Source organism: Hippoglossus hippoglossus, chromosome 6, assembly GCF_009819705.1.
Source record: "Hippoglossus hippoglossus isolate fHipHip1 chromosome 6, fHipHip1.pri, whole genome shotgun sequence".
NCBI classification, from domain to species: Eukaryota; Metazoa; Chordata; class Actinopteri; order Pleuronectiformes; family Pleuronectidae; genus Hippoglossus; species Hippoglossus hippoglossus.
Window position 1 is genome coordinate 11,274,680 of NC_047156.1, and position 24,162 is coordinate 11,298,841.

Sequence of the window (24,162 nt, forward strand, 5' to 3'; positions counted from 1 at the left end):
ACGTGTTTAATGGCTCCGCTTCTCTGTGTTGACTACGAGCACGGCTGACTAAACCGTGCTGCTCATTCAAGAGAAAGACCTACTTGCCTTTGGACCTCATGGAAACAGTAGAACAATGTCCATGTATGGCTCCCCCAAGTCAGAATCACTGAGGCAGAGAAGAATCTATCAAAAGTAAAATCACCTTCAAACCCAGCGCACGCATCATGCACGTGGCTTGTCATCGTCTCATCAGTGCACACCGCTCAAGGGCAACACCACCCAGCGGTAATCACTCTTCAGACCTTACGTCGGCCCCTCCTCCCCCCGTGAAAGCGCAGCTTCAATGAGTGAAGGGTGAAACGATCAAAGTGAAATCATCCCTGATTGAGTGAACACCTCCAAACAACTGCCTTCGTCTCTAAACTTGAGCAACTCTGACCCCCCCCCCCGACACTGAAAAACTCATCGTGAAGTTCAGGTTTCATCCAGAGAGGCGACAACTTGAAGGCCTTCTGCCAAATGAAAAGTAAAGTCATATGGTCTTGATTTCAAAGTCTTTAATCTGATGCACGGTTGTGGGGCCTTTGTTCTTAACGTGTGACTAAAAGGATGAAGTTACATCACCGTGCTACAGTTTGTTAGTCATACTCTACATTTTTTAGAACATTTCTATATTTATAACAGTTTCAACTAAATAACTAATTGAGAAAAAGTTGCTTAATATCAGCAAATGAGAACATCCGCTCACATTTATCAGCGTCTGATGAGACATTAATCTGTGTATTCTGAAACCGCGGACAGAACATCCTACGCTGCATATTAATGGCCGAGCTGAGGCTGTGATCATGCAGCATGAAAACAGCGGCCTCATTTCAGCTGGCTTAAATGCAGCAACAATGATCAGTAGGTTACTTCTAATGAATACTGTGCTTATTCATGCTGAAGTTATGTGACTCTTGTCCCAGCGCATATGGCTGACTCATATAGCATAATTACAGCAATGTGTCCTTCCCGTTTCAGGCCCTCGTCTCGAATGATCAGACATAAGGCTGTGGTTGTAGGAAAGTCTAACTTATCCGGAGTTATGGGTTCTCTATGTGTACAATGTATATAATAGTATTATATAGTCTGAGAAGAGAAGAACCTGTTTGCATCGAGACAGTTAGGGGGATGTCTTCCTAAACCACCCGCAGGGGAGTTAATCAAGAGCTGTTGACAGGACAGAGGGCAGAAAGGTGTGGAGCGCCACGCTGAGCAGCAACAGCCAAGCGGGCAGCTGCTGTGCACTCGCAGTGATGTGTGTTTGTTGAACAGATTAGCATTAGCCAAGGGCTAGCAGGCCTAATCTCTCTGTGAGGTTTAGTCTGTTGCTGCAGTTGCATGATGTGGGGGTGAAAGATATGAGCATGTGGGGGTGCGCTGTGTGTGAGCCAGTGTATAGGAGGAGGTATTAGGAGCTATAAGCAGGACTGCGTGGTGTGGAGGGGTCCTAGATGTTCAAATATTGGAGGTTGGTAACCTCTTCAGTCCTTCACACCAAGAGGGTAATCGCAATGTCAATCCATTCAGAGTGACTCCCACAGGACTGCACCGCTTTGAGCCAGTGTTTATTCAAGGCATGTTGCTATACTGGCGCAATGAAAAGAGCCTGGTGATAGAAAAGATTTCCTCAGATCAAGGAGATCGAGGACGCAGGACTGAGCCGAGAATACGGTTTTCAGCTCCAAGTCTCTTAATGGGCTTTGGAAGCCCAAAGACCCAACAGTAGTAACTGAAGCACTAAATGCCTATTTCTATCTGCCTAAATGCAGAATATTTAACCCTTTATATACAGTATATTTAAATTGTTACCAATGTAAATCATATATAAGTCCACCGAAAGATAAACCGGCAAGTAATGTGTGGGTTTTAAATTCAATATTCCAATAAATCAGTCAAACTTTATTCATAGAGCACCTTTTAAACCAATTTAATACAATTCAAAGTGCTTTTATATAAGGCAACACTAAAAGAAAGTAGAGATAATCACATTTATCAACACTAAAATTTTAGTAAAACAAAAAATAATAATGATGGCATATGCGACGATAGAAAAAACCAAGTCATGTGCAAATATTAATTTTTTTAAATGAATGAAATCCCCATCCACTGACCCTTGTTTCAGAGATGTCTCCATGATAAATGATGTAGCCATGAAAATACCCTGATAAAAGTATGCATAACTGAAATACTGTCTTGCTGGAAGTCTTCTCTGTCAGCGCGTGCAGCTAAGGTGTTGAACCATACAGGATTACGCAGTTTCAGATCAAGCCAAGACATGTTTTTAACAATTTTGTAAAAGGTAATCCAGCGCTTGTCTTTGGGATTTCGGTGCAGGGGAAAAGTTAAGCTTGACAGCATAATCCTGTTACTTATTTTTTATTTATTTTTTATCAATGTACTGTATTTCAATGCCAGATATTGCAGTTTTTGCATTTACGTTACTTTTACAGGGATTTATTAATGTCTGTCTCTCTCTGTCTGGGCCAGAGCTGCTGCACACTGGCAGTGAATCTGTGTTTTTGGGCCCATCTGACGGCCTCCACTCCCACTCGCTGCTGCTGGATGAGGAGCGGGGTCGTCTTCTGCTGGGAGCCAGAGACCACATCTATCTGCTTGACCCTGACAATCTGGCCAGAGCCCCCAGAAAGGTACCCGACACTGGAAAGAGCGGAGCATAGCAATGTGCAGATCATGTATGTAACGGTACAGAATTAAAGTAGTGCCACAAATAAACAGCAGCTTTTGTTTTGTGTAGCTTTTCAGGCCATTTGCTAAACTTGAGCGGTTGTTTAGGTTCACGTCCAAGTGTTTACAGCAGCGTCAAGAGTCCCCACACTCTCTGACAGAGGGATAGTGCTGGAAGAAATTCAAGTTTGAACAGGAGATGGAGTATCGCCTCCGCACACTGACCCAATCCCCAGACATGCAAAAATCCTGCTTGGAGTCACTTGAGACATCCCTAATAACCTCTGTTATTTGCAGTGAGCGGTTCATTATTTAGGAGACAGTCATTTAGCCTAAGCTCATGACACTTATACCTGTCTTGCGATTAAGAGGGGCGAGGTGAGGTATTATTTTTCCATTACTGTGTTTCTTAGCTGGAATGCTCTCAGACGTATATTGTTTTAAAGAAGAGCTCAACTTTCGGTTAGTGGCAGTCAGAAACTGTCTGTCTGCTAAGGTCAGGGTCATCGTGTTGGAGGGCGCACATACACACACACACGCACACACACACACACACACACACGCACGCACGCACGCACGCACGCACGCACGCACAGAGACTGCACACGTTTACGGAGCATGCACGGTCACACTTAGACATTTATACAAACACACGAATGCATTTGGACGGACGCCACATGTTAAAGTTTGTGGATGTGAGTGTGTGTTTATGCAGCTGAGGTTGATGACAAGTGGGACGGCGGTGTGTTTATTTGATGGTTATCTATTTGTTATAACTCTTGGTCGTGCTCTCAGAGTGTTGCCTTTTTTTTTGCCCCTCTAGTAACTGATACTGATGGGAGATAAGCCTAATTCTCCGAGCCTTCGGGGACCAGCCTCCTCGCCGCGCATGTGACCTGGACACACAAACTTGCTTGTTTATCAGTTCATTAGGTAGCATACCTTGGAAAGCACCCCTGGGCACTGAAACACAGCAAAAATGTTTTGCTAGCAAACATTCCAGTTGTTTCTACCTGGAATTTCAGGAGATGGCTTTTAGACCGATTCGCATTCGTGAATGGGCCTGGAAATCCTATGTTTATTTTTTTTATTTCCCGGGGGCATTTTCAGTGGTTATGAAGCAGACCTGAAACCATAGACTGTAAACTCTGGGTCTGGAAAGTGAAGCCAATGTTGAGGTGCCTGAAACCTGTATTCTCTCACATGACCAGCAGAGGGCAAAATAAAATCACTTCATTAAACGAATATTGTTCTCACTTGATTTATAACGTCAGTAAACGTTTTCTTGAAGAGTTAATGGTCTTAATCTGTAGGTTTAGGTCTTCGTCAATACGGTATGATGCTCATTGTGTAAATGATGGATCCATTAAGAGTGAAATAGACAATGAAGCATGGTATGTATTGGGCCAGGGATACCATGTTAATTCTGGTTGCAGGTGGGCGTGCACTGTCTCCGTCTGGCTGACAAACTCACTCACTCTAAATCTACTGGTGGTTTCACAAATATTCCAAGATTGCACTGGACCAAATACCAAACCAGTGGTTTGGTACTTGACCACAATGAGTCAGAGCAAAGAAACTTTTGACATATTTTAGATCAACAGTTGTTATCGGCCGATTGCTCATTTCCCTGCTGCTATGTTGTAAACCTTTCACCACAGTCTTTAAATGTTCCCATTAGAGCTGCGATAAAACTAGGCCACTAATCATTTCATATACGGGGCTTCAAAACCACTTTAAGCTCCTATACTGGCCACACTCTGCGCTCAGTCAAAAAATCACCTTGTCACGCTGGTTTTCTGTGTGAATTCCTTGGCGGCATGCGTCGACTTGGAATCATGAGATGTGTTAATATTTGTGCCTGTGTGTTTGCATGTGTATCAAAGCTCTGTCGGCACATGAACAAGTTCGGCGACAGCGCTCCTTGGTAGGATTTAGGGGAAGTAACACTCAAAGCACATAAGCCTGTTATAACACATGTGTGAACACGGTGGGGTATAGCGAAGGGACACACCGAATCGTATACGTCCAACGCTCTCTCGTACCAGCACCCAGAGGTGTCGCTTATTGTATAACTGTAATCTGTAATAACTTCAAACGGCAGATAAAAAAACCAACTGCAGTCGGGCTACTGTCTGGCTACTGTTTCTAAACATGATATAAAGTTAATTCCAATGGCTCAAAGTGATATAGAGCACTGCTTTCCCAGTTTTTTCATATAAATTAAAAAAGTTCGACCATTAAAATCTTGAATTATCGCATCTCGTAAATGGAAAGTAACTGCATGAACACCGATTTGAGATCTGAGGTTACACTGTACATTATGAGATGAGGCGACATACTTTTCTCTTTTTTTTTTATCCGTTATTAGATTCACTGGCCTGCTTCCCGGGACAGCGTGGAAATGTGCAAACTGGCGGGAAAAAATGCAAATGTAAGTGCAGAAAGTCTGGGCATCACCGTGTGTGGTTGTGTAGAATATACCTGTTAATTAAAGCTTTCGGTCCATCATCGCTCCTGTTCTGTTCCCTGCTCATCCAGCTGGAGTGTGCGAATTTTGTCAGGGTGCTTCACAACTACAACCGAACACACGTCTATGCCTGCGGGACCGGAGCCTTTCACCCAAACTGTGCTTTCGTTGAAGTCACCGGGCGCAGAGAGGTAAAGTACATCTAAGTGAGTGAAGCTGAGCGAGAAGTTTTGCAGGAGTTCCGGATGCGGATGAAACATTTTGCGAAAGTGTAACATTAGCGTCCCTCTCGTCTCAGGATGGTGTGTTCCAGCTGCTGCCTCGCACAGTGGAGTCTGGCAGGTTGAAGTGTCCTTTTGATCCAGTGCAGCCGTTCACCTCCGTCCTCACAGGTAACATCACACAATACTGAGCTGTGGCAGCCTTATCTCTCATGCACCAGGACTTTTACTACTGCACAGCCCTGTACACCCAGGAATAAATTATGTTTCCCTTCACGTCTCCACTCAGTCGTTTAAGCACATTTATATTCATGCTCCAACCATTTTTCTCCAGATTATTTTAGTCAAGAAAAATGCAAGCAGACATTTCACAGGCAGCAACAAATTTACTTGGCAGAGGGTTGTAAACAACATGTGTTTTTGAACCTCATCCTCATACTGTGTTTTTGCCCACTGATTCAATGGTGAGCTAATAGAAATTGGCCCCGATATGAGCAATGCAGACAGAATTTGCATTTACATTTTATGTAAAAAAAAAATTCTCTTAATTCAAGTCCAATTTACTTATTATTACTTTAATGATTGAACTGTGAAAAATCAAGCCTCAATTACAAATCTTTGTCAAGGAATCGTTGCAAATGTTATATCTATATATATATTTGGTGTGGGATTGGAATTTAGTCCCTATTGCAGTATTTGAATATCCCCCATAAAATCCATATTGTTCAGGCTCTAGTTTTTGGTATTGAAATGATAGAAGCTAAATAAAAATGTGTCACATGTCCTTTCAAGTTGTTTTTCATGAGTTTGTGATTGTTTTTTCTTCTTTGACTGACCCGTCTGTTTACTCGGTGCAGATCAGTACCTGTACGCAGGCACATCTTCAGACTTCCTGGGCAAAGACACGACATTCACGCGCTCCCTTGGCCCTCCACCCGACCAGCACTACATACGCACAGACATCTCCGAGGACTACTGGATCAATGGTACACACGCGCACATGTGCACGGATCCACATTGCAGCGCCGATCGCAACTCAAAACTTTGTATTGCTTTTTCTCCAAACTTCCAGCCTCTCCGCTGACACAAAGAGCTTCTCTGTGCCTTCAGGATGGTTATTGGCATTCCAGCACAGAGGAAACAACACACTTATTCATTAAGCTGGGACCTTTATATGAATACCATAGCTGGACAGGGACCACACCTACAGGGGAATTTACAGTGTGCCACAAAGTTCACAGCCTTAGTCACACTGCCGCAAAACCACACACACACACACACACACACACACACACACACACACACACACACACACACACACACACACACACACACACACACTCAGATGCACAGTCATCCCTTGAGGAGGGAGTCCTCTCTCTCTGTCTTGTGTGTGTTACATCAACTGATGGGCTGTTGTGTATCACCAGGATCTAAATCCTTACACATGGTCTCCACATTTCACAACCACACAGTCAGAGATGACGTCTCTCTCTCTCTCTCTCTCTCTCTCTCTCTCTCTCTCTCTCTCTCTCTCTCTCTCCCTCGCTCGCTCAGTGTGTGTACTGTTGTACTGTTGTGTTGGCGCCGGACATGCAGAGAGAGAGAGAGCACATCATTTTCTTACATTGTTTCCATACTTGTGAGTCTGTGGAACATCTTTCCAGTGTGGCAGGAATAACAATGCCCTTCTGTGGAGTGTGTTAGCAGTCGAACATTAAGCTGCTCCAGTGGGGAAATCACCCTCTGGTGGCTGGCTCTGCTTCCAGGGGCTGAGCTAATGTTGATGTAATGTTGCTGCAACACTTTGGACTAGTTCCCCCTGAATCAGGACAATGATGTCAACCTGCTGTTGTCTCCTCTCCCCACACACACTACTATTTCCTACACCGTTTATAGCTTTAATGCCCTGGTAACAACACTTTATTTCAATACAGAATCATACATTGTTAATCGCTAATCATTCTTGACATATTTTGTATGTTACAATTAGTCCTGAAACCTTTAAAAGCAATGATAACACTAAATCCTATACCTCTGCTATATAACATTTCAACTATTGTTCTATATACTGCACTATATTTAATTATTTATTGACAAATTAAGGTTTTAAATGCAAATATATTGTCATCTTATGACATATGATACTTGCATATAATATTATAATACAAATTACACATAATATATATATATAATACGTTACGCTTACCAACACAAAGCAACCGACAGATGAAATTAGCAACGAGCTGGTGAACATGGTGGAGCATCTAACAGTTAAAGAGCAATATTTCTCTTTAAGCAGTTGGTGGAGACCAAAATAGAGCAGAAAGGAGACTGAGTAATGCTCTTACATTCAAGTCGTTCCAACTAACACAAATCCAAATGGATGTTAATGTTGCTCTATGTCCAGGCAAAGTGTTTATGTACAACTGTGCAATTAAGGTGATAATTTGTCAATGTTGTGTTTTAAGTTTATTCTGCTTCCCCTAACATTGACACTAGCAAATAATCAATTAGTACCTCTTTAAATAAGCTTATGGATGCAGGAGATTTTTCTATAAATATTTACATTGTGACACTTCCATAAGGATCTGAAACTGTTTAAACCATTGTGGACATGTGATTAGAGAAGATGTCTGAGCCTGGATTAATGTACAGCTCCAGCCTCAGCTCAGTAAACAGAAACCCGAAATAAATCAGATCACTCTGCAGAAGTAGAGCGAGACCGTAAATAAACCTGCTCTAAGTGTAGCGTTAATGTCACTGTCATGACGGTGTAGCGTGGCAAAGCCATTACCTGACGTTTTCAACACTCTCCCCTCTCTCTCTTTTCCCCTCCGTGTCTTCAGAGGCCAGGTTTGTAGCTGCTCATCCCATTGCAGACACCTACAACCCAGATGATGACAAGATATACTTTTTCTTCCGCGAGGTGTCGTGGGAGGGCAACGACAAGAGCATCCTGACCCGAGTGGCTCGTGTGTGCAAGGTGAGATATTGCACAGGAGAGGTGAGGAGAGGGGAAGGTATTTGGAGGCGAGGAGGTGAGGTGAGGTGAGGACGTGACATATGGGCGGAAAGGCAGCGGAGGAGAGGGGAGGGAGATGGAAAAGTCCCAAACGAGAAACTAGATGTGGATCTTGCAATGAGAGAAATGGTGTTTGGAAGGTAGAACAAGAGTTGGTACAACGAAGTGGGAAAAGTAAAAAAAAGCAGGATGTCTCACAATGTTTTTGGTCGTCTTTTCTCCTGCATTGATCTGACTGGATAAGGATCTTTGTGTCAGCTGCTACAAAGAGACGTGTTTATGTCCCCGAGGAGCAGGTCGTGCTGAGAAATTCTTCCTTTGTAGACGAAAGAGTCGTTGGGCGCTGATGTCAAGGGCAGTAAATCATGTTGTTAACCCCTCTGTGCTCTGCTGACACGTCAGTCAGCAGTGCTGCTACGTAGATTGTCCCTGAGATCGATTCAGCTAAAATAATTCATTTTCTTATCATAATTTTCTACCTAAACCGATTTGCATGTATTCCTATTAAAGCTAGGGTTGGTAATTCTGGAAAAGCTAGCAAGCGCAGGCTACACTTTGAAAAAATACAATCGATACATCATACCTCCTTCCTCTCGTTAAGTCTACGCTCCACACACCACATGAATGTGCACTGCCTGTTGACAGCTAGGGGGCGTTATTTCCGTGACTTGCTCGCTAACCTTTGACTATCGTCTCTGCTTCAGTGGTGTGTGTCTCTCCACCTCCCCGGCTTGTACTCAGGTACACTATTCAATTATTTCAAACAGAATGAACATCAAAAACCTGTTTCAGCAAATATGATATAATGTATTTCAGAAACGACTTACCAGCACTACCTTTATGGGGCGATATAAAAACGTATTTTAAAAAAGACCGGGATGCATGATTTATCTTCAGAGAAATGTAATTTGCATGCAAACCTCAAATTCATATCTAAACCGAACAAATGTAGCAACACAATCTCCCTTTGTGTTCAGTTGTCAGAATGCCGCGGGACATTTGAGAGGCGTATCGTGTTCCAGTGCCCATTAACTTATATTTGACAGCATGTCAAAACAACTGTAAGCTTGGATGGACACTGCACAGCTGACAGAGGGGCCGGGCCCGACTGGATTCATGATTGGGAAACTCATTTTGTGCCGTAGTGTTGCCAGCAGTCATTAAAAATGGGACCAGCCCACGCAGCAGTTTGCTGTTTGTATTCAGAGCTCTATTGCCACATTCTCGGAGAAAAGCTCTGAGAGCATTTATGACTTGAGAGTAAGCTGTAAGGCAGACTGGAAGGAGATTCCTCTGGATTACAGCCCTCTCTCGCTTTTGCTTTCCCTCTCGGGGATCTCTCTCTCTCTCTCTCTCTCTCTCTCTCTCTCTCTCTCTCTCTCTCTCTCTCTCTCTCTCTCTCTCTCTCTCTCTCTGTCTTCTCTCTCTCTGTCTTCTCTTGTCCCTCTCGTTCATTATCTTTAAGTGGGTTTTTTTTCTTCCCCTCCATGTAAAAGCAATGAGAGCACTTCACTCCAATCCTCTTTGAAGATTATCCCCTTTGTGAAATCCTCATTAAGTGCTTACATTTCTTCATTTTTTTTTTGGTCTCTTAAACAAAAGTGTTTTTGAGTGTGTTTAAACATAACGGTCTTTTCTATAGCACTTAGTCAGTGCTCCGACTACCTTTAATAGGGAGGTTCTGTTAAGTTTCCGATGCATCGCAAAGAGGTGAACTTGAACGCTCTCATCATAGCTCAGCCAGAGATGGCTACGTAATACAGCAGTTCATATGCTAAGTTCAAATCTGCATCATTAATCAGCTGCCTCTTGCTTTACTTTCCATAAATGTGCAGCACTTTCATTTGTTTCTCTTCTTCTTCTTTTATGTTTCTCCTTCTCTTTTTGTTTCCCTTTCTCTTTGTAATTACTCCTGACTGTCATTACACTAACAGGAAGGTCTCCTTTGTGTGAGTCGAATGAGCAGATCCATGCTAACGCTCAAGTTAGCATGTTTATTTTCCTAATTAGCGCAGGAAATCGGAGTCGGGCTGAGATTCTGTGTGTTGCCTCCGTGTGTGTGAGCCCGTTAGATAGATTTCACTCATTGATTGTGGTTAAGTACAGTGTGCATTTTTGATTGCAGTATATCTTTCGGCCATGTTGGACAGCTGCACCGCGCTGACTACGGTTTGCTTACTCTCTGTATATGTTTCAGAATGACGTGGGTGGGCTGAGGAGTCTTACCAATAAATGGACCACCTTCCTCAAAGCCAGGCTCGTGTGTTCAATCCCCGGACCTGACGGAGTGGACACACACTTCGATGAGCTCCGTAAGTGACACAGGAGACGGAAAAATCTAGACCAATGAGCTGGGGTTTATCCTCCATTCTAAATGTACCAGCAGCTGAGTTTTTCTGAGGCCAGGCTAGAGTCTGTGAATAAAAATAGAGATGGAGATGCAGCTAAATCGTTTCGGTGCAGTAAACAGTAATAAAGTCTGTGTTGCTTCCCTCTCTCTTTCTTCTAGAGGACATCTTTCTGCTCCCGACCAGAGATGACAAAAACCCCATAGTGTATGCAGTCTTCACCACCTCCAGGTAAGTTCAGTATTGATCAGTTCTTTACACATGAACTCACGTCCACAACAGGAGGAAAATCTTAGGAACATTCCGGCGAGTGATCTTGCCTCGGAAGAGCTCGCAGGAGGCAGGACATGATGTATAAATTCAGCTGTTTTTGTTGATACACATTGACACCAGCGTTGGTCTTTATCGTGAAAAGCTCTTGAGTCTCGTCTTTCCAAGTCGACAATCTTTGTCTGCATCTTCTGCGTGTATGACACTTAATTTTTCTTTGTTTTTGTAAATGTCCGGACCTCAGTGCGTGACTGAAAGCAACTTTTATCCACCTGTGGACTCTCCCTCTAAAAGAGTTTCTTGTTGTCCCCTTCTCTTTCAGCTCCATTTTCCGTGGGTCAGCAGTGTGTGTGTACAGCATGGCGGACATAAGGGCCGCGTTCAATGGACCTTACGCCCACAAGGAGGGGCCTGACCACCGATGGATAGAATATGAGGGGAGGATACCGTATCCACGTCCTGGAACGGTGCGTTGCCGAAACTCATGACCACAGAGACAAATGGGAATCTCATAGTTTATCATTCCTAGTTGTAGATTTCTTTTCACGCATATATTAAAATCCTGAGCTTTCTTGATAATTACAACATTACTTTTTAATGATGATCACATCTACACCTGATATGTCTTGCGTCATTGAGGCTAAAAAGGGGAATGGGCAGGGGGCTGGGTGGTGTGGGCGTGTTTATAGAAGAGTGGAGGGAGCAGGAGTTTCACAGATGTTCCGGATTATTTTAGCCTCCTGCAGTATTTTATGCAACCACCAGAGGGAGACGAGTAACTGTAAATCAGTAAAGAGAACCTCTCAATGGAAAAGAAAACATTAGAATTATCTTGTTTTTTTGCCTTCAGTGTCCCAGCAAAACATATGATCCGAGGATCAAGACCACTAAAGACTTCCCAGATGAGGTCGTCAGTTTCATCCGGTTCCACCCTCTGATGTATAAGGCCGTCCACCCTCTGACCGGACGGCCCGTGTTCACACGTGTCCGAGTGGACTACACCCTGACCAAGGTTGTGGTGGACAGAGTTTCAGCAGAGGATGGACATTATGAGGTCATGTTCCTGGGAACAGGTGAGTCACAGACACACACACACACACACACACACACACACACACACACACACACACCACACACACACACACACACACACACACACACACACACACACACACCAACTCCAAGTTGTCTATTGCGTTTATATATCTCACCACCAGAGGGCACTAGATAACAATCCTGCCAATCGGGTCCTCAGCCTGAAGCAGGTTTTGCTGTTGCTCTTATTGAATAAATGTAAAGTTGCTCTTGGATCCAGTGTCTTATGTCAAATCTTAGCACTGACTCACTCTTGTACCTTTTATCATGTTCTCTATAACAAACTTAAATCTTAAAAACGGTCTTAACATTTTTTTCTTATTGGCTGATAGAAGAAAGTGATTAAAAGTATTGATACCTCACTGATTTACATTATTCACATCTTTCACATGTCTCACTCTCTGCGTCATAGATGCCGGCTCAGTTCTGAAGGTGGTGAGCATCACTCAGGACAACTGGTCAACAGAGGAAGTCGTGCTCGAAGAACTTCAAGTTTTCCAGGTTTTCTGAACTAACACATCTTAACACACACAAATCCACAAACTCTGCAACGCCCAAGGATTTTTCTGAGCGATTGTTTTTCCATGTACAGTCCTGCAGCAGTGTATGTTTATTGAGGTTTTAAAGTGGTTTTAAAGTTTATTTGTTAAACTTTTTGCAGGTTCCCACTCCCATCCTGAGTATGAAGATGTCTTCTAAACAGGTCCGGTCTCATTTTCATCCATGTTCCTCCAATGCTCTTTACTATTTCTGCATGTCCCCTCGGCTCTATGCCCTTATGTGCACATGCCTGATGTGGCACACTGACGTACAGTTTTTAATCCCCAAATCGGTCCTGTATCGCCTTTACCTCTCTCTCTCTCTTAAGACTTCACTGTTTCTTGCTAGCCCCCCCCCTCATTATCTGAGGGTCAGTGGTGTCAGTAGACGCTTCAAGCCCAATCACATCCTCCATTAATCTCCAGCAGTGTTTGACCTGTGTGTGTGTGTGTGTGTGTGTGTGTGTGTGTTTGTGTGTGTGCCGGTTAGTGTTTTCAGTGGTTCTAGATTCTAGAGTCACAATTTGCAAAAACTGATCACTTTCAGGCGTCTCTTGATATTTCTTCGAATACTTTTGCATATAAATAAATAAATAACAATAATTAGTTTTTATATCTTTGCCTGTCTTCTATCGTTACCTTCCCTAAAGAGGATCGCAATGTGTTTTTCTTTACTACAGCAAAAGCTCTACGTGGGTTCAAGCGAGGGGCTCGCTCAGGTTTCTCTCAGTAGATGTCACCTGTATGGTCAAGCCTGCGCTGAGTGCTGCCTGGCACGAGATCCCTACTGTGCCTGGGACGGACGCACATGCTCCCGATACATCCCTGCATCTAAGAGGTACTGTACACACACAACACTATATTCCTTTATTTCATATAGGAATATACAATCTGTATATAGATATTCTTAGGGTCCCCTATAGAACAATCCTTTTGATGGACATGCTTACCACATACTTAATGCTTTAACCAGAAAGACCAAAGTCAGACATACTAGCCAATACAATATTAATAATAATTTAAAACCATGCATCATTAAATTAGTAAATGTTATTTTTAAAATGTACAATATTAATACCATGCCCACCCAATATAGAGTTTTATGAGCTGTACACAGCTTCAAATCTTCTGCTTTACCACTGCAAGTCACACATTTTACACAAATAGCATCAAATCAAATCAAAGGACATCAAAGCACATAGCTTGAGAAGTAAAAAAAATAAAAATATACCAATATTGACCTGGATATAAACATGTGAACACAATGCAACTTTTCAATTTACTCACTCTGTCAGATACATAGAAACACAAGTGTGTCCGTGCCATGAGGAGTTTGAAATATTTTGATATGCTCTCGTATTATTTGTAGCAATAAACTTGGACAAAAATGCTTTCAACTGACCCTTTGTTGCCCCACTTCTCTGTGTGTGTGTTTTCCCATGGCTGTCTCTTTATTCTGGGCCTGTCAGAGGGAGTTCACAGCTTCTGCAGTTTGTTGGTGTTTTATATTTTCTCTTCACCTCTTCTGCACTTTTTACCAGATGGTGCCTTTTTCTGCAGTACACTAGCAGAAGTGGATCTGGACTCACCCTAAAGGCATCGTGCTCTTTAGGCCTCGCACGTAGAACTTTAAAAATAAAACGCTGATTGTCACCAGTAATCGGAGGTCATCTTAAATCCAGACAAACGAGCTGCAAAAGCTTTGTTTTTTAGGTTGAGTTGTTGGTATTTGCAGCGCATGTGTTGTCAGAATGATTAATTCGCCCGTATTTTGTCTTTTAGCTTGTGTTTTCTTAAGTTGCAGTGCGTTCAGCTCCCTCGGCCACCAAATAAATCACATTTTAAGCGGTTGTGAAAAATTATTGCCAGAAGTAAAAGTGAGACAAATTCTTCAAATGCTCACCTGTTTGTTTTCTATTACATGCAAACGTACGAGAGGTATCTTAGATCTTTGTTAGCAACTTTACGCAACTCATTTTATATCTAAATGTGGATTTTTTAATTTTGTGAAACTGTTTTACTGTGCAGGAAAGTACTTTCCTGCACAGTAAACTGAACACATCAAACTGAACACATCAGCCTTGTACTGTACAAGGCTGATGTGTACTGTACAAGGCTGATGTGTTCAGTTGTCTGTGCTTTGCCACTTTGAGCTTATCGATTAAAATACAGTCATATTTAAAAAACTCTTTTTCATGTGTTTGTTCTGCAGGCGAGCCAGGAGACAGGACATCAAACATGGCGACCCTGCCAGTCAGTGCTGGGACACAGAAGACAGTATGTGGACTGTTCTCTTAAAATGTCATCCTATACTGTATCTCTCTTTCTTCTTTGTCAACAGATAAATGAATCACTTAAAAGCCCTTCGTGGAAACCTGCATGACTTCGCCCTTTTATTAGAACCACACACACGACTCTTGGTTCATTAACACTCAATGTTTTCTTTAGGTCTTGGTGGAGGACACGTGCAGGAGAAGCTTCTCTTCGGGGTGCAAAGCAACTCCACATTCCTGGAGTGTATCCCCAAATCCCAGCAGGCCCAGATCCGGTGGTACGTCCAGAGACCTGGATCCGAACGCAGGGAGGAGGTGAGTGAGTGCACGCATGGACGCGCATGTACACACGCATCACCCAAACACCGACACAAATCATTGTCACCCTCCTGTTTCTTGTTTTTGCTTTGCCTCACTTTACTGTACCTGAGGGGTCACATTTTTGTGATACCAGGTCAGAAAGCAGGGGAGTTTCTTGTATAAGCCCTTCAAAGCTTCCTTAGTGACTCCTGAGCGTTGAACCCGTTCACCACTGTTTGTGTCGCAAATCACTTCGCTGCAGATCCTGCTTATCCTGGGGAAGATAAAAAGCAATGCACATGGATCATGGCGATACCACTCACAGCTCATATGCAGTGTTGAATACCCCAAAGTCACATACGTTATGGAATTATAGCTAATAAGGGAGCAACTCAGGGCCTGGCTGATTCCCGGAATAAAGTCATTATAGTTGTTTATGAGCATCGAGGGCTTTTGGAAATTTGCTGCACATTCTCGGTTTCTGAGGAGGGTGAGGGATGACTTAAACCAGACACATCCGAGGAGATGGCGATGGGACGTCATCTGTCTCCAGTGACAAATTGAAAAACTGAAAAAAAAGAAGATTAGAGTTACACCTTACCCTGCATTCAAACTTTGTTTTTTCATTTCTTACTCATTTCTTACTGAGTGGCCTAAGTAGTCATGCTGGAATGCAACTGCTTGTCTTTGTTGGACACCACTTATTTATTCAAAGTAAGTACACACAGAGCTTGTGTAATATGCTGTACGAATCTTAAACTAAAACTAGGACAAAAACAATTAAAAAACTCAAACAATGACTAGTTGGTGATTTGGTAGAATTCAACATGTTTACATAAACTTTAGGCATTTTAGGGCTACTTGACATTTCACACTGCACGTGTCTGCAATTAGGAAAAACATCGGGCTCCCCAGGCTTGGACATTAAATATTAAATACCAGTTGGGTTCGGGTCGGACTTGATTCGTTTTCTCTCGGACTGAGCAGTTTCGTGCATGATGACACGTGCCCTGGGTTTGAGTTGGACGTTGGACAAATGATGTAGTGGACATAATGTTAACATGAGTCATAGTAAGATTAAGCCCTGTAAGATGAACCGTCTATTCTATTACCATCTCCTGGAAAAAATCACGTAATCGGAGTAATGTCTTATTCAGATTAAGGTAGTTGGAATATTTCTGTCCATGTAAAACATAGTTATCGATACCTGAGTTAGTGAACAACTAGGTAGTGAATCCAAATCTTATCTTGGTACAAGCTTAGTATTTGTTTGACTAATTGTGTTTTGCAAAGGATGAAAGTAACTTTACGCACGGTTCCTGGGAGAGAGGATGGCGTGCAGAGAGAAGTGTGCGAGAGCTAATGTGTTTATATTGAAGGTGTGGAGAGAAACTCGTTGACGATGACACTTGTCTCCTGAAGAAGACAACCGAGACCTGCTTACTCAGCACCCAGGTGCCCTTCCCTGCGCTATCCAAACACTCAAAGCTTCCTGCGGCCATTGTGAGCGTCCCGATCACCACTCCTCCTTCTCTCTCTGCTTCCCACTGCACTTATTTACTCCCACAAATGGCCGCCTGTCCCCGCTCTCAGGGGTGAATGTAAACACATTGACAGGTGCAGAGGCCACTAAAGACCCATGTGGTCCTTTATAGGCCCGCGCAGCAGAAAGCTCCGTGTTTTTTAGTTTGGTGTGGGGATGTATGTGTGTGTGTGTGTGTGTGTGTGTGTATGTGTGTGTGTGTGTGTGTGTGTGTGTGTGTGTGTGTATATGTGTGTTTCTTTATGATCCCCTACAGCGGAAATCATAACAGAGCGCTCCCTAGGGACGGCCATGTGTTCTGAGGTAATGAAGACAATGGGGTGTTTTCTGTGTTTGTGTGTGTAGGCATGCGATGCAATGTGACCTATTGTACTCTAGACAAAGTGATGAGGGAGTGAGTGCAGGAGGTCTTCCTCCCACAGGATTGTCATGTGATAGGCAGGGAAACTTTAATTAAAAAAATATATATATATAAACAACATAAAGGATTAATGTTAACAGTTAAAGTTCAGGGATTTTAATAAGAACAACATGTCCAGGAGTCATTTTTAGGTGACTCATTGTCTGCCAATGAAAAAATAGAGAGAGCTCCCACCTGGACCTACTGGCAGCATCAAGCTTATAACTGTTTTTAGTCATCATCTTTCTGATGTATTCGTTCAGACAAAGGCTTTGTAGCAAAGTATAAAAGTTGTAAAAGTTTGTCAGACTGAATGATGATGTGTAGTCTAACGTCCTTATATCATGGCTGAAGCCTGAAAAACCCCTGATGGCTCGTTATGATTCATGGTGAATATATTCAAATGAGAGAATGAGAGGATGCAGCTTTATAGTACAAGAAACTTTGCATTGAATGGATGAACGAATAAATAATTAAATAAATGAACACAATTCTGTGGCCCGGCAGCCAGTGAACATTACGGATGTTTGAATACCCAAGACAAAGGGGAACTGCAACACAAAAAATGTTTTTAAGTAATTATACGTGGATAAAAGATGAATTGTTCCTTGTAATTCTTTCATAAATTAACATTCAATTAACATTTCAGGACACAAATAAGTCATTTTTAAACTCTGTTAATATTGTGAGATTCTTTTGTGATCCTAGAAGTAGTGTAAGTCAAATTTTTCTCCGTTTGCCTCTTAGCCATGCGGAGCAACATCTCCTTGTTTGTGTATTTTGGCTGATGGAAGTTGTGTTTGCGTCCTTGTTGCTTTAAGAATGCTCCAGTTTTCCTTGTAATCGAGGCTGTTTGATCATTTCCTCGCCTCTAAAGTCCAACATGACTTCACTGTCACTTTTTTTCTTTTCAGTTATAGTTCTGGCTTGTAGTGTTGTTTTCCCCTCTCCTCGCCACCCACTGTTAATGCTGTGTTTACCGGCAGCTGTGTCAAGCACAAAAACACTTCAGCCCAAATACTTGCATCGTATGAACTGGTCCCTCTGTTCATTTAGCTGTTTTTGGGGATTCAACGTTTTATCTACCTGCTCTCACAGCTGGGCGGGTGATATCGGAGCGGTTGATGTCGGAAGTGTCTGGCTCATTTCAACCTCTCACTCCCCCGTGCTTCTTCCCCCCCCGTTTCCCTCTGTCTGTCATCCCATCTCCTCTCCTGTCCTTCACCCCCCTCCTCACCAGCGCCACCTTAATCTCTCCTCACTTCCTGCCCTCACACTCCTCACTCTGTCCGCTTTGTTTGCTCATACTTTTCTACGCCGCCTCCGTGACTTCCCACAGTCTCTTCCCTTCAATGTTTCTCTCCCCTCGCTCGCCGCACGCCGCCTCCCGATGGGTTCTTGAAAGAGGAGTCCTCGGTGACCAGCTGCTCACAGCACCTGCAGCTTACTCAAATACGAATCTCCACATACGCACACACTCCCCCCCCTCTTATCCCGTTGTAAAAATCAGCTAATAAAGATGTGAGCTGGAAGAGAGTGTGTGTGTGTGTGTGTGTGTGTGTGTGTGTGTGTGTGTGTGTGTGTGTGTGTGTGTGTGTGTGTGTGTGTGTGTGTGTGTGTGACTTCACCTCCTGGAGCCTGGAATCTTGGCCAATTAGAAAATTAGTAATAAGAAAAGCATGGATGATGCATGGCCTTCCGGAAAACTTGTGGTGACATAGGCACAGCAAGCACCTACTCACAGTTGTGATTCTTTCAAGAAACCATTTAAGTTCACATTACTCCAGGTGCATGCTCGCTCATATACGTACAAAAATGGATCAAAGCGTCAGAGCCCACTGCATTGCTGTTATTCAAGATTCGGGTTCAGGATTGATGGCTTAATCAGATGCCCAGGTTCACACAGACACACGCCCACACAGACACTCAGACAGACAGACAATCTGGGTGAGTTAAAATGTTTGACATTGCTGTTTAGTCACAGTCGCCTCTCTTTTGGATGACATAGTTGAGACAGCTTCACATGAACACAAACAAACACATTGATACTGACTGAAAGATGATTTTTTTTTTACCCTGTGACAAATATTTGATTTTACATTTTCTTTATATTTCCCAATGTCCTCAAACAAGAATGTGATAGAAGACAAACTATTGAGTCTAATGTGAGAAAGGGTCACGGTGCAAAGAGGCCTGTCTTCTGCTGGGACAACACATCATCAGTGTCAGACCTGGAAAGCACCACAGAGCTTTACACACAGACACACCCACAGGCACAGATACACACATATACAGATGCTTTTGTGTCGAAGAAAATGGGAAAACAAAGCCACAAAACACACACATGGTTGGCCACATTAAGTTCACACCTCGGCCTCTTTCTGTAGCCGTCTTATCAGTTGCACCTTCTGGCGGTTGGAGCAGGGTTGTGTGAGGTATGCTTTTGAAGCATCCACACATGCAGGGACACACACGTACGCCCACTCTGGACACACACATTCTGGTGCTCTTTGACTGTCTTCTGTACACAGCTGTGTTGTTTTAGGTCCTGACAGCGGCCGTGCCACCAGATGAATCACGGTGGACCGTAAACATTTAGCACACTACTTACCCCTTGCACCTTTACAACAAGCACATGGAATCACGCACACAGACACACACACACACGCAAACAGATTTCTTCTTTGGAGATTGCATCGACTTCCGTTCATTGTGAATAGAGATGGAAATGTCCTCACTCCGACGGTCTAAAGCTCAAATCCTCACACACACACACACACACACACACCATTATCTGAAAATCTTTCTTTGTCTTTGCTGACACTCATCATGCATCTAAAACTCTCTCCACACCACATGATGACCTCTCACCAACAAGCTGTGGGTGACACTCACCACACCCAAGTCAATATGCTTCCTGTTTCAGGGTCATTACCAGGTTTAATGCAGCTCGGGCACAAATCAGGCATGAAGATGTGTGTGTGTGTAAACAGGGTGGGAGGTGTCGAGCGTGGGTTTGTAACGTGCGGATACAGAGACACGAAATGTCTTGTTTTGTAGTAAATCTTTTTTGTTGGTGAGCCACACCTGCAGACAGCTGTGGGAAAATGACCTTACTCTATGCTCTTTCCATCCTCCAGGTCAGGTTGGATGATCGTGTCGTTCACACCGATCGAGGCCTTCTGATTCGCTCCCTCCACGCCTCTGACGCCGGTGTGTACGTGTGCGTAGCTCAGGAGCACACGCACTTCGCCCACACACTTCTCCGTCTCACGCTGCAACTCGTTACACACGGCCACCTGGACGGAAAGCCCAAGCCCGGCGAGGACCCCGGGGTGGAGCCGCGACACGGCGGAGAGACCCGTCAGCGGTACAAAGACTACCTGCGGGTGATGAGCTCTCCCTTCGGCACTCTGGAGGAGTACTGCGACTCGCTGTGGCTGGAGAAGAGGCCGTCGAGGGCGCGGGGACGGGGCCCGGGAGCTGCCAAGTGGAAGCACATCCAGGAAATGAAGAAGAGCAGGAACAGGAGACACAACAGGGAGAGGGAGGAAGGGGGAGGACGAGGCAGGAGGGTGAGGACAGCAGAATAATGAGGGATGAGGTAAAACATACAAAAAAAATCAGGATTAGTTGTGTATGCTCCCCAGACGTGACAGAACTGTAAAGTTGACAAATTGACAAATCTGCGGGCAAGCAAAAACTAACCCAGAGTTACTCAGTGGCACGGAAGACTAATGCTGAAATAGTTCCGAATGAATATATTAATTTCAACTAGCAATTTAACGTAGTGTTATTGTGAGAGTAGGTCATTTCTTCAGGTGTTAACTGTGTAGGAACATTTCAGTTGTTTCAGAGGAAAATCTCTGTAGTAGTGTAAAAGAAATAAGAGTTTGTTAATGGCGATGACAATGCATTCATGTTGAATGACTGTAAATATTTGTATAACATGTACAGGAGATACGGCGCGCTCATTTTAGTGTAATCTGTATAACGTTAATAATAATCCTGTTTTATGTTTTGGCTGAAACAAATAACATATTTTTGTACAAACTTTTAACATAAGTACTGTAGGTTCAATAGATGTTCTCGTTATCGCTGTTTCTTGTTTTTCCAGGTATTTAAATAAAGTTGTTGTGGGGGGCTGTTGTTTTCTGGATTCTTGCTCGCTTCAATTCTGCGAAGAGACAAAAATCAGTGTGCAGGAAATCTATTATAGGTGCAGTCTCATGTAGCAGACAGGTTGAGAATGGCTCCGGGTCAGTTCAGCTGAGCCTCTCCTGATACAGCAGCACCAGGACGCTGTATGCAGATGTCATAATGATGCAGGGGCAGCTGCTCTCCTGTTTAATGGAAGTCAGTGTCTGAAAGAGAGACCGGGGGGGGAAAGAGAGCGGATGTCTTTCGGGTAAGCCATAGGACAGCATGTGAGCAAGCTACGTGAGTTACAGGTTTCCTAGAATGAGCTGGTGAAGCTCTAAAGACATAAACATCAGTGGCATGAAAGGGAGGCATTATACAAGCTAATGTGCACGACCTGAAAAATACTGCATAGTTAGACTTATACAGTAATGTAGATACTATCATAGAGTGCAGGGATCTGATGCTGATAGGAACATGACAGGGATCGTTCTGTGCCTGATGTTATCAAAGTCATGGGAGTTCCTCAGTTCTAACTGACTTAACAGTTACTATCGTCTTTAATTTGATTTTGGACGAGCTGCTCAAATACTGCAGGTGACACAGCGAGAGACTTGTACACCAAGCTGATGTATGAGATATTCAACACTTTATATAACTTTCTATATTTCTGATTCTATTATTGTCTCTTGTGTCTGTGTCAACACACATGATTGGTGTAATAGTGTCTTTGGTGAAATGATTGGCAGAGGAACTTTGAATTTAACATGTTTACTTGCCCTTTACACTCTATACAGACTGTACACACGCACAACATTCAAGTCTCCCAGTTTGTCTCTTTCTCCTCAGTGATTTCTTGTAACAAAGACAATAAATATTTCAAACACTTCCTCCTCGTCTATAGTTTATTTATCAGTCGGCTACTAAGAACAAACATCTCCCCAAAAATGGAAACAGTGAAGGGACTGGGAGAAGGGACGAGAACAGGCTTTAAAACAGAGTTCAATGATAAAAATAAAAAAACAAGCACGTAAACACACTTTTGTACATTATAATCATAATTCATATATTTTTTAGAAGCAAAAGCTGCTTTTTTATAATCTTCTGTGCTGCTTCCTGTGTGGTTGCTTATTCCACTGATTCTTCTATCATGATTTTGCAAACAAAGGGGAGAGAAAAGTGATAAAACTGACAGGAGATTGAGAGACTTCTCTGCTGTGTATCCTGCAGAGATCCATGTATATATATATATATGTTTGTCCCATTGCAGCACTGTGTTGCAATGCAAAGGTTATATGAGAGGAAGACAGGACCGATTGACTTTCCAGTGTTGTTTGTTTGAATTTGAACGGTGCCAACAGCAAGTCAGTGACGTTAGAATATTACAAATGATTCTGCCTCCGGCGATCTCATGTTAACATGTCTGCTCTGATGTAACTGCCCTTTCCTGCATAAAAGATCTCTTGTCTGATGTTATCTCTCCTCGTAGGACGCTCCGCACAGCGTGTACAGAGTTGTGCGTCAGGCTGCTGCTCAGTACACTGCCTGTGCACACGGTTAACTTGACCTTCTCATTTGGCCAGAAGAGGAACCTATGAGTGAATATGACTTGCTGCGATAGACAGGCAGACAGAAGCAGCGGGGGGGTTGAGCAAGAAAACAGAATCCAGGGAGAGGTTTTGCGGAAGGAAGTGCTTAACTTGACGTGATCGGTGTAATGAGTGAGGACTCCTGTTGTGGCCTCACTCGCACACAAAAGCACATCAGGCAGACATTTGTAGAAAGGGCTTCCCTGTGTCCAGTGACCCACATGGACAGCTCGTAGCACCATCAGGTACAGTGCACGGGACTGGAGTTCAACCACTGTTTGGCAAAAGTTGGATTAAAGAAGAAAGAAAATTGTTCATGGTCAAATTGGATGATTTAGAAAGGGTTTAAAAGTGGTTTATTTTATTTTATTGAACATAAGAAATGTATCATTTAATTACGATAACAATTTATTATAAAGTCAAAGAGCTTAGTTGTTATTTTTTGGAATGAAGCGCCAATAAAAAAAAATGTAGATACAAGAAAGAAGAACTATGAGAAAATAGTACTATATATATACATATATCCCATAAACCAAGAGATTATGGTTATTCTCTTCACAGATTGAACATTAGGTTATAGATTATTAATTAACCATCAACTTTTATACAACAACATGTTTTAAATCATTGCTTTATTTTTCTGTAATGTTTCCTCTTTGGATACAACAGAAGAATTTGTTTCTACTTCAGTGAATCAGCAGAAAAGTATATTTCTGTTTCTCACCCAGTGTTTGTTAGAAAACGTACAAATGACCATATGGTGCAATATCTGATGACCTGAATCCGTCATTCTGTCTGCGTCCATTCTCTTGATGCCGGAGCACATAGCTGTAGCTGTATCAGTGTATGCAAGTGTTCCCAGGTGCAAGAGTTTCAAAGCAAAGGTGTGTTTCTGATAAACAGTCCCAGAGCGAGCGGCACGGCAGAATCAAGATATCAAACACGGTGACAGAAAGAGTAGAGGGAGAGAAAGAGATGTCAGACCACGGAGGCGTGTCTGCCTCTATATTACAGGGTATTTACAGCTGTGCAGATGTGTGTGTTTGTCAGGTGTTGACAGTGAACTTCTGGGCCTGGGCGGGGACACAGCCGAGTGTTGTATGGGAGCTGTCAGGCTGGGTGGTATTGATTGCCGCCTCGGGGGAATTGGAAGGGATAGAGGTATGTGTGTATGAGCAAGAAACAGTTGTTCCCAGAGTAATGACTACCTGTGCTCTGCCTCGGCCCAATTTACGGAAGT

The 24,162-nt window shown here is 43.2% G+C and overlaps 1 protein-coding gene across 1 annotated transcript in view; it reads left to right on the plus strand.

The window, feature by feature from the left end:
• sema3d (sema domain, immunoglobulin domain (Ig), short basic domain, secreted, (semaphorin) 3D) overlaps positions 1-22,222 on the plus strand; it is a 31,070-nt gene extending 8,848 nt beyond the window's left edge. The window contains exons 3-18 of the mRNA XM_034588624.1: positions 2,512-2,672; positions 5,081-5,143; positions 5,251-5,370; positions 5,478-5,571; positions 6,258-6,386; positions 8,250-8,386; positions 10,623-10,737; positions 10,935-11,004; positions 11,366-11,510; positions 11,894-12,116; positions 12,551-12,639; positions 12,800-12,841; positions 13,358-13,515; positions 14,890-14,954; positions 15,126-15,265; positions 20,334-22,222. Of these exons, the coding sequence (XP_034444515.1) occupies positions 2,512-2,672; positions 5,081-5,143; positions 5,251-5,370; positions 5,478-5,571; positions 6,258-6,386; positions 8,250-8,386; positions 10,623-10,737; positions 10,935-11,004; positions 11,366-11,510; positions 11,894-12,116; positions 12,551-12,639; positions 12,800-12,841; positions 13,358-13,515; positions 14,890-14,954; positions 15,126-15,265; positions 20,334-20,786 (2,204 nt within the window). The 3' untranslated portion in view covers positions 20,787-22,222. The remainder of the gene's footprint in view (positions 1-2,511; positions 2,673-5,080; positions 5,144-5,250; positions 5,371-5,477; positions 5,572-6,257; positions 6,387-8,249; positions 8,387-10,622; positions 10,738-10,934; positions 11,005-11,365; positions 11,511-11,893; positions 12,117-12,550; positions 12,640-12,799; positions 12,842-13,357; positions 13,516-14,889; positions 14,955-15,125; positions 15,266-20,333) is intronic.
• Positions 22,223-24,162: the final 1,940 nt, after the last annotated feature.